The following is a 10,882-nucleotide window of genomic DNA, read 5'->3' as shown; positions in this document are numbered from 1 at the left end:
TGGCTGTAAGCATCCACCTCTGTATTTCTCAGGCACTGGCAGAGCCTCTCAGGAGACAGCTATATCAGGCTCTTGTCAGCTCTTTTGAGTTTTTGATGAAAGATTTTGTTATAGGTGTTTTTTCATCTTATAAACTAATTTATGATTTTTTTGTTACTAGCTGTGTTTAGAACTTGCTCACATCTCTGTATTTAGTTTAGTTGCAATGCTATAGTAAAAATTGTTTTTACAACTTTGTACAGTATCTCCCATTTTCTCTCTCAGGTATTACTACCCACCAAGCCAATGGAAGGCGTGAATCAGTCTATGGTGTCAGAGTTTGTATTCCTTGGACTCACCAACTCTTGGGACATCCAACTATTCCTTTTTGTGTTCTCCTCCATATTTTATGTAGCAAGCATTACAGGAAACTCTCTGATTGTCTTCACTGTGGCATCTGACCCTCATTTACACTCTCCAATGTACTTTCTTTTGGCTAACCTCTCTTTCATTGACTTAGGTGTATCTTCTGTTATTTCCCCCAAGATGATTTATGATCTCTTTAGAAAGCATAAAGTCATCTCTTTTAGAGGTTGTGTCTCTCAAATCTTCTTCATTCACTTCATTGGTGGTGTGGAGATGGTTTTACTCATAGCCATGGCCATTGACAGATATGTGGCCATATGTAAACCTCTCCATTACCTGATTATTATGAGCCCAAGGATGTGCATCTTGTTTTCAGCAGCCTCCTGGGTGGTTGGCTTTATGCATTCTCTGGTTCAACTGGCTTTTGTAGTAAACTTGCCATTCTGTGGACCAAATGTGTTGGACAGCTTCTACTGTGACTTTCCCCGGTTCATCAAACTTGCCTGTATAGACACATACAGACTGAAATTACTGGTCTCAGTCAACAGTGGATTCATGTCTGTTGGGTCTTTCTTTATATTGATCATTTCCTATATTGTCATTATATTTACTGTTCAGAAACACTCTTCAAGTGGTTCCTCCAAGGCTCTGTCTATACTTTCAGCTCATGTTATGGTGGTCATCTTATTCTTTGGTCCTGTGATGTTCATCTATACATGGCCTTCTTCTTTCACACACTTGGATAAATTTTTGTCTATATTTGATGCAATTGTCACTCCCTTTCTGAACCCAGTGATCTATACATTCAGGAATCAAGAAATGAAAATGGCAATGATAAGAGTACTTAGCCAGATAATGGGTTACAGAAAAATTATTAAACACTTGCACTCTGATCCATCTTAACTAAATATAGATGCACATTGTTAACCAATTTCTGAGAAGATATTTTCTTGCCTATTTTTGTATGTGTACTAATGATTATATATGCTATTTTGTCTTATATGTAGTAAGGAATAACAGGAGTTGTATTCATTTATATAGCAAATATACAGCAAATCTAAATTTCTACAGAACAATATCTCTCTGAAGGAAGCTCTTAGACATAGAAGAGGGAGTGTTTTAAGGTCTTCAGGTGTAAAAACAATTTTTACTCTTCTTTTCAAATAATTTATTTTTAAAATTATGCATATTTGTATGTTATATGTGCACATGCAAATGCAAGTACCCCAAAATACTTCTCAGCAGACTTCAAGAAATATTGAACATTATTTATTGGGACCCATTTGATGACATTTGTAGAGAAAAGGTTGGCTCAACATATGTTAATCAATAAATGTTCTTTGGTACATAAATAGTCTCAAAGTCAGGACTGCATAGTCATCTCTGTAAGGGCAGAGGCAGCCTTTAAGAAAATTCATCACTTCATGATAAAAATCATGAATATACTAATGTGAGAAGGAAGATTTCTCAACATAATAAATGTTGTGCTCTGTAAATCTATAGCCAACATCATGCTAAATGGAGAAAAATTTGAAAAACTCTATTTAAAATCAGAAGAATCATTCTTGCCATTATTCAATGTAGCAATTGGATTTTTAGTAGAGCAATAAGACAACCGAAAGTGTTAAAATGGGCATGAAACTCTAAAGCTGTCAGAGGAAAAAAGGTAGTTGTATTAGTTACTTTTGTTGTGATAAAATTCCATGACCAAAACTAGCTAAAGGGTTTGGTATGGAACCAGCTAAGTTCATTTTGGCATATGGTTCCAGAAATGATGTCCACAACAGCAAGGAAGGTGTTGCAATAGGTGTTAGATCAGGAAGCTTGCTAATCACATTGTAGGCAAATACACAGAGTAGAGAATGAGTTGGAAGTAAGGTCAGGCTATAAGCTCTCAAAAACCACCCCCAAAATGTACTTTTCCAGCAAAGGTCTATATTCTAAGAGTCCTATAACTCTCTAAACAGCATCAACATATCATAGTAGCATAAAATATAGGCTAGGGAAGTATTTCTTAATTAGGACTCTGGTTTCTCAGGGAATAAAGCCAACAATTGGCAAACATGTCTTTATGAAATTAAGTAGCTATAGAACAGAGAAAATTTCAATTGAGTGAAGTGTTAGTCTACTACATGGGAGAGAATATTTTTCATCTATATATTTGACAGAATATTACTACTTAGATTACATAGAGAGGAGATTTCTATGAAGAAAAGAACCTAATAAAAATGAGCTATAGAGTTAAATAGCAAGTTCTTAAGAGAAAAGTTACAAATGTTAGTAAATACATTGGAGGATATGGATCCTGAACAATCCATCTTCTGTAACAAATCTAGTTTCCAAGTAGTGGGATTGGGATACCAACCCAGCCAAAAAACTTGAGACCTGCAATCTCTCCTGTCTGCAAAATGTCCTGGGGCAATGCTGGCTCAGAGCTTGTGGGAGTGGCCAACTGATGACTGGTCTAACTTAAAGCCTAAACCCTAAGTGGGAGCTCATGCCTTGCATTGCCTGTATAACCAGGAATCACAAAAGGTGGATAGCCCAGAGATCTAGGGTAGAACCACATATGACTGACAAAAAGAGAAAGTCAATAAAATGATTTTTAATGATATCCTGCTATACTCATAGATTGGCATCTATCCCAGTAGTCATCAGAGTAATTTCTTCCAGCAGCTGATGAGAACAGATGCAGAGACTCACAGCCCAACATTATGTAAAACATAGAGCTTCTGGAATCCTGTAGAAGATGGGGAGGAGGGATTGTATATGGCAGTGAGGTCAAGGATACCAAGAGAACACAGTCCACAGAATCAACTAAGAAGGGTCCATAGGGATTCTCAGGGACTGAAGTGACAATCACAGAGCCTACTTGGGTCTGTGTTGTGTCCTCTCCTTACAAGCTAGGGCCATTTAGCTTGGGGTTTTTATGAGACTTCTAATAGTGGGAGTAGGTCTATCACTTACTCTTTTTTCTACACGCAAGGACCCTTTTCTTTCTGCGGGGTTGCCTCTTCCAGCCTTGATATGAGGGCTTGGGCTTAGTTTTAGTACATTTTGTTATACATTGTATGGTTGAAATCATAAGAGGCCTGTCCTTTTCTAAAAGGAAACAGAGGAGAAGTGGGTCTTGGGAAGAATGGAGACGGGAGGCTATGGGGAGGAAGGGAGGGAGGGGAGGTTGTGTTTAGGATGTATTATATGAGAGAAGAGTAAATAAAAAGAAAAGAAACATTTGAAAGTGTTCAACATCCCTAGCTATTAGGGAAGTGCAAGTTAGAACTACTTTGAGATTCCATCTCACTCCAGTCAGAATCTTTATCATTAAGAACAAATGACAATAGCTTTTGGTAAGAAAGTAAGGAAAGTGGAATCCTTATTCACTATTGTTGGGGTTGTAGATTCAGCAGCTATGGAAATCAGTGTGGAGGTATTTAAAAAATACTCACTAGAGTTCCTAGCACTGGAAGGACTATGCATACTACTGGAGGAGGAAAGTGATAATTTCTCCTAGCCACAAATCCTGTCAGTTACCTTAATGACCTACCTGAAAGATAAACTTGTTGGTGCAATAGTAACACAAATGTCATGGAGGGAAAAAACCAACTATTTGACTGCATTAAAGACTCATTCCATGGTGTGGAACCTACACCTGACACTGTTAATTATGTTAAGAACCTGAGACTACATAGGCTATAGACCCCATAGAAAAATCTACAATTATTTTGCTAACTAAATGTCTCCTAACAACATATGGCTATACCCATAAACTCTTATCACTAAAACTTCTTTTTGCAGTAGAGTGCAATTAATCCAGGCACCCACAACTGGACAACATGCACAGAGTGAGAGATTTTGGATCACTCAGCCCTAAATGAGGTGACTGTATCATACCTCTCCTCTCAAGGTTCAGAGATCTAAGTGGGAGGGGAGACAGAAAGATGATAAGAGTCAGAAGTTGGTGGATGACTCTAAGGAAACAGCTTGTTCCTAGACACAGCAGGAACTCACAGAAACTACAATAACATGCACAACATCTGCACAAGTTCAAACCAGAAAACATATCATCAGAAAGAAGGGGACGTGGACACAAGTTTCCATACCCAAAGAGCTATTTGTAATTGATAGCTCTTGGAACAGGGAAAATCAATTTCCCCCAGTGGAGTGACACTGGATATGTGACCTCAGGGAAGGCTGCATGCTCAGAAATAGTTGGCCACATAAAATAGGCTCCATGTTTTTGTTGTTGCTTTTTTGGTGTTTATTAATTTTTTCTCATACTATGGTTGGATTTTTTTTTAAAAATATGAAATCACCACCTAGTTTATCTCAAATGTATGTATAATGGTTACAAACACTGTTCTATTCAGAATGTCATTCATAATCAGTTACAACAAAAAGTACGTCTTTTGTATTGTTTCTGTTATTCATTTATTTGTCAATGAACATGTAGGTTGATTCCATTATCTTTCTATTGTGAATAAAGTGCTAATAAACATGGATGTGCAAGTATCCTGTAATAGGATATAATGTCCATGGGAACACATCCAGGAGTATTTTTGCTGAGTCCTATGGATGTTCTCTTTCTTTTTCTCACATATTGCACCCTGACCACTCTTTTCCTTCCCAACCCTCCTTCTAGTCTCTCCCTCTAATGTCCTCTTCCCCACAGGTCCACTCCCTCCACCTTATGCCAGAAAAGAGTAGACCTCCACGGGACGTGAACCAAACACTGCATAACAATCTACAATAGACCAGGCACATTAAGACTGGACAAGACAGTCTAGTAGGAGGAAAAGGCCTTCATAAGTAAGCAAAAGAGTCAGAGACAACCTCAATTCCCTTTGTTATGATAAGAAGCTTTGTGATTTTTAAAGAGAGGGTATGGATATGAAATTGGGTGGGGGAATGGGGAGGAGCTGAAGTTGGGGAGGGAAAAGAATGTGACAAAATATATTGTATGTAAAGTTTAAAAAATAAATTAAGAAAATAAAAAAATTAAAACTACAGCTATCATATTACTAGCTAACACTTATGGCCATATACCCAAAGGATTCTGTTTTAGATACTTTTCCATTTATATTAGATGAAACACCACAATCAACTCAACTTCTAGAAGAAAGTAGTTATTTGGAGTTGTTATAGTTACAGAGAAATAGGCATCCATGATGTCAGAGCAGAGTGCATGGTGACTGGTTCTAAGAACTTACATCTTTTAGTGTAAGTATAAAACACACAGAGAAAGAGAGAGTACTTGGAAAGGTGAAAGCATTTGACCCCTGAGAGCCTACTCCAGTAACATATATCTACCAGCTATGGCATACCTTCGAAACCTACCCAGACAATGCCACCAAATGGGGACAAAATATTCAAACATTTAAGCATATGGGAGAGTCTTATTCAAATGACCACAGACTATATTTTACTACAGAGATATATTGTATACTCATGTTTATTGATGCTTTATTCATAATAGCTAGAAAATGGAATGAGCCACAGATAAAAAGATGAATAGATTATGAAAGCATGGCACATATACACAATAAAATTTTATTCAGCACAAGACAATAAAGTTATAAGGGTAAATATTTCTACAATTAATAATTATTTTTATAGAGGATGGCTTATATGGAGGTGAGGGGTCAACTCTACAGAGTCATTTCTCTCCTTCCACATGCAGATTCTAGAAATCAAACTCAGGTCCTCAAGCTTGGTGGTGAGTGTCTTTATCCATTCAGTGAACTCATTAACCCTGAATATTTCTAATCCTTTGGTTAATTTTGAGAAAATATTAACCCTATAGTAAGGAATAATTGCAATGAGTAATTTTCAATTTGTTGTATACAAGTAGCTTAATGAGAACAATGAGACTCTTTCTCCATAGTATCTGAGTTTCAGAGTTCTTTGGCCATACTGACCAAAACAAACAGTTCTCTAGAGAAAGAAAAATCCTGTAAGCATGAGCTCATTCAAAACTCTCATGAGTTTGCTGTGTCTCTTGGTCAGTGGCCTCTCAAAGTGTATATAATTAGCTTCATATATTCCTAACGGAAGATTCTGTGTGGTATTATATGAGAGGACACAGGGAAACTTGACTCTGCCAAGATGCTGTTGTTCTCATTCAGGTAAAATATATGGATAGAAATAAACTTAGCAATGCTTAACTGGATTATTCTAGTTTAGATGCTAGTTTGTGACCAGAATTGCTGTGGACATGAGTCACATTCTAAAGTCCTCAAGGAAGTCTGGAACAAAGTGGAGAACAGTCAGGGAAAGGAAGTGAATAACACGGGAGAAAAATTGTAACAATAATCAATGTTTACATAGGCTATGAATTTGGTTTGAAAAAGATCAAGGAGAGGTATATGCAAGGGTTTGAGGGGAGGAAAAAGAAGAGAAAAATGATGTTATTTAGCAGGAGATTAGGTTCTTATTTTATTATTTCTGAGCATAGAACAATTGATTGATACATAAATTTCACACAAAATGACAAAATTCTGTGGTCTTTTCTAGAACTATTTATATTTTCTTATGTATAGTGTGGTACTAGCTCAAAGGCATTCAGTTGTTTAGCTTTTTCCAAATTTCAATAGACAGATTTTTTTATTTTTGATATTATGATATTATTACATCAGCTAAAACCAACTGTTCTTTGAGAACAAATACATTAAGTTTATATTTGAAATTTGATGTATTGATAAGCCAATGAATATGAATATTGAAATATATTATTAAATAAGAGTTAATACACTTTTGACCTTTGTTTTTTGTGTTCTCTGCTGACTGACATTCACTTTTTAAATTAATTCATCTCGTATGTTTAACATTATTATGGACAAGTGAAAGAAAGTAAAATGATAACATTTATGCAAAACTACATTTGGAATACTTATTTATTGAGTGTATGGTTCTAATATTTGTTTTAGTCTTAAAGTTAAATATAAACCAATGTTTTAGTTTGTTCAGTAAACAAACAACAGACAAACAAACAAAAAATAAATGATACTAAGCCTCAGATATTTAATTATTTAGCCTGATACTAAAGTATCAGTAGCTAAAGTATGGTATTAATCTTGGGTTTTGAATTGAAAGCCCTATTCTGTCCACTGTTCTGTGATAACTCTAAATAAAACAAAATCCTACAATATAATGAGATAACTTTGCAGAGATCCACCATATAGATACTACTACATGATGTCATCTTGGAAAGATTCAAGTTAACTTAGAATAATTTCAGCACAGTGATTTATATCATGTTTAGTACTTTAATACTGATACTCAAGTTTGTATTCCTGATTTTGTCATGATGTCAACTGTTGAAGAAATATCTTGAAATGATGCAAACTGGTAACTGACTGTTTGACAGAATGCAAACTCATATAAGTCTACCTGTTTGGGGAGGTAGTCTCATGTCCAGTTAACTCAATTAAAGGATAACATATTAACATTTATATTTTAAAGTAAGATTTCATGGTAATAAAAACCATCTTCATAAACCTTGGGGTTAAATGTTTTCCAGAGATGAGAAGTCAAAGGTGAGAGACTACATTCCTGAACAAAGTCTATAGTCATTGTCATGGAGATCAACATGGATAGTTGAAGAACAGTGAGTAGGTTTTATTTGTAATTGAACTGATAATACATTACTCTTCAAATGAAATTCTAAAGAACTCGAATCAATTGCTGTATTTAGTGTTGGCTAATCTTCCATGTTATGAGAAACATCTCTGAACTTGTTCTAGTTTGAAAGTAGAGGGATGTTGAATTCAACAATATTGCAACAAGACTACATGACTGGCAGCAGCTTTTCATTGATCAAAATTTCAAAATATATGAGCATAATAACAACCTTTTCCTCCTCCAGTTTTTATGAAGGACAGTTAACAAGAAGGTGCTGTATTACTTATGGTGTACCATGAGATTTTTTTTTATTAGCACATCTATAAAATATAAAAAACATGTGTACATATGTGAATGTTGTATGATGATTAAGTCGAGCTAATAGCATATTGACCACCTATATGTATTCAGAATATGAATGTTAAGTTCTACTCTTTCTAATTTTTAAGTAGATACTACTTTTTTTTAATATAGTGACCACACTGTACAAAAAATTTCCAGAAACTACCCATACTTTCTACTTGCATATTTCCCCCTTTGACAAAAATCTTCAATTCAACTTTTCTACCCTATCCCATTTGCTCATGGTAAACTGTCATACTCTCTGATTCTATGAATGTAGACTCTTTAGAGTCCACTCTACATGAGATATCTCAGTATTTGACTTTCTGTGGCTTTTTAATTTCACTTAGCACAGAGACTCCTAGGATTGCTTATGTTAAAAGAAAAATAGGATTTCTTTTCTTTGAAGGGGGCAAAGAATAGTCTTTGTGTCCAAGTGTGTATGTGTGTGTGTGTGTGTGTGTGTGTGTGTGTGTGTATGTTATCCTCTAATCTATCATTTAACAAATCATATTGGTCTTTATTTGTGACTATAATTTCTTCTGGATATATTTTCTTCAAATTTGACTTGCTATATCACATGGTATTTCAAGATTTAAATTTAAATAATTACCTTTATTCTTTGTGTGTATGTATAATTGTGGTGTATGAATATAGTCTACGTACACTTGATGTTTGTGTGTGTTCATGTATGTGCATGTGTATGTATGTGTGTGTGTGTACAATATCACACACATGTGTTTCCTGGATGCCATAAGACAATATCCTGGCTCCTACTCACTCATTCTCCCCTTGTTTCTTTGAGACAGTGTCTTTTACTGAGCCTTGATCTAGTCTGGCAGCCCGCAAGCTCATATGATACTTCTATTTCTACCTCTCACAGCACTGTGGGTACAGACATACACAGCTACAATAAGATTATTTGGATGTTGGGATCTAAGCATAGGTTCTCATGATCACACAGCCAGTACTGTTACTAATCAAGCCATCTCTCTAGTCTGGTACTTATTTTTTTCCTTTTTATCTCTATCTTTTACTTCTCTACTTAAACCTCTACAATCTCTTTATCAATTATGGTGTTGAGGATCAAACACAGGGCCTTACTCATCCTTAGTTTTAATTTATTGTACTACCAACCCAGTCTTGTAGCAGAATTTCCCCCTATTAAGTTAAATATTAATACAATAAGAAGCCTGTGATTGGGCAGTGGAGAAGAAAGGAAGATGGAGGAAGAGAAAGACAATTCAGATTCTGTGTGGATTTAAATAGCCACAGGTAGCTATGGATATCATAAAAGGATAGAATGATTGGGATAACTTGTCTAATCTAGGTGGGCAGCTTGTATCATCAATTGGCTCTAAAATTCTAGTGTGGGCATCATGTGAATTGAGAATTTAATGATATATAAAACTGACTGATAGTTATAAGCATCTAGAGTTTTGATTTACTGGGTTAAGGGGATTTGTGACAACTAGCTGCAGGGGGTGGATGGCTGGAAAGAGACAAGCAGCTCTGAGCCAGGGGAACTGGGACTAACCATGGAGGCAGTGACACCAAGACCACTGGGGCAGGGAGGAGCTGGGATAGCACAGGATGGTGCCATTTTTGTAATACTTCCTGTAACACAGTCTCCATTTTTACATTTATGAAGTACCCCCCAAGAAAATTTTGGCTTCCTGAAAATACTAATTTATATTTACATCAAGAATTTACAAGGGTATTCTTCTTTAAAATCCAACCAATTTTTTTTTTGGTTTTTCGAGACAGGGTTTCTCTGTATAGCCCTGGCTGTCCTGGAGCTCACTCTGTAGACCAGGCTGGCCTTGAACTCAGAAATCCGCCTGCCTCTGCCTCCCAAGTGCTGGGATTAAAGGCGTGTGCCACCACCGCCCAGCCCAACCAAATTTGTTATCTTTATTTTTTTCAAATTAAAATACAATAAACTCATTTTCCTTTCCTTTCCTTTCCTTTCCTTTCCTTTCCTTTCCTTTCTCAATGCGCCCCATTCACCTTCCCTTGTTATTTATGGAAAATGTGAGGTGATATTTCACTTAAGTCTGAAGTTATGATCCTTTGATGACCAGTGATACTCAGCACTTATTTATATATATGTAGGAATTTACATTAATGTAATTATAATTTATAGTTTCTCCTGTTTCCTCCTTCAGGCAGCACTGCCAACACAACCAATGGAAGGAGTGAACCAGTCTGTGGTGTCAGAGTTTGTGTTCCTGGGACTCACCAACTCCTGGAGTATTCAACTATTGCTCTTTGTGTTCTCCTCCATGTTTTATGTGGCAAGCATGATGGGAAACTGCCTCATTGTGTTCACTGTGGCATCTGACCCTCACTTACACTCTCCCATGTACTTTCTGTTGGCTAACCTCTCTTTCATTGACTTAGGTGTTTCTTCTGTTTCTTCTCCCAAGATGATTTATGACTTATTTAGAAAACACAAAGTCATCTCCTTTACAGGTTGTGTTACTCAAATATTTTTCATTCATGTCATTGGTGGTGTGGAGATGGTGCTGCTCATAGCCATGGCCTTTGACAGATATGTGGCCATATGTAAACC

At 36.1% G+C, this 10,882-nt stretch overlaps 1 protein-coding gene across 1 annotated transcript; it reads left to right on the top strand.

Annotated features, from left to right (window-relative positions):
- Positions 1-270: 270 nt before the first annotated feature.
- LOC116092305 (olfactory receptor 4F3/4F16/4F29-like) lies at positions 271-1,248 on the top strand. Its single transcript, XM_031373619.1, has one exon. It carries the CDS (start codon positions 286-288, stop codon positions 1,246-1,248), a length of 963 nt encoding a protein of 320 aa, XP_031229479.1. The 5' UTR covers positions 271-285.
- Positions 1,249-10,882: the final 9,634 nt, after the last annotated feature.

Source organism: Mastomys coucha, unplaced genomic scaffold (genome assembly GCF_008632895.1).
Source record: "Mastomys coucha isolate ucsf_1 unplaced genomic scaffold, UCSF_Mcou_1 pScaffold15, whole genome shotgun sequence".
NCBI classification, from domain to species: domain Eukaryota; kingdom Metazoa; phylum Chordata; class Mammalia; order Rodentia; family Muridae; genus Mastomys; species Mastomys coucha.
Note: the sequence above shows the minus strand (reverse complement) of the source record. Positions and strands in the feature narration are given on the sequence as shown.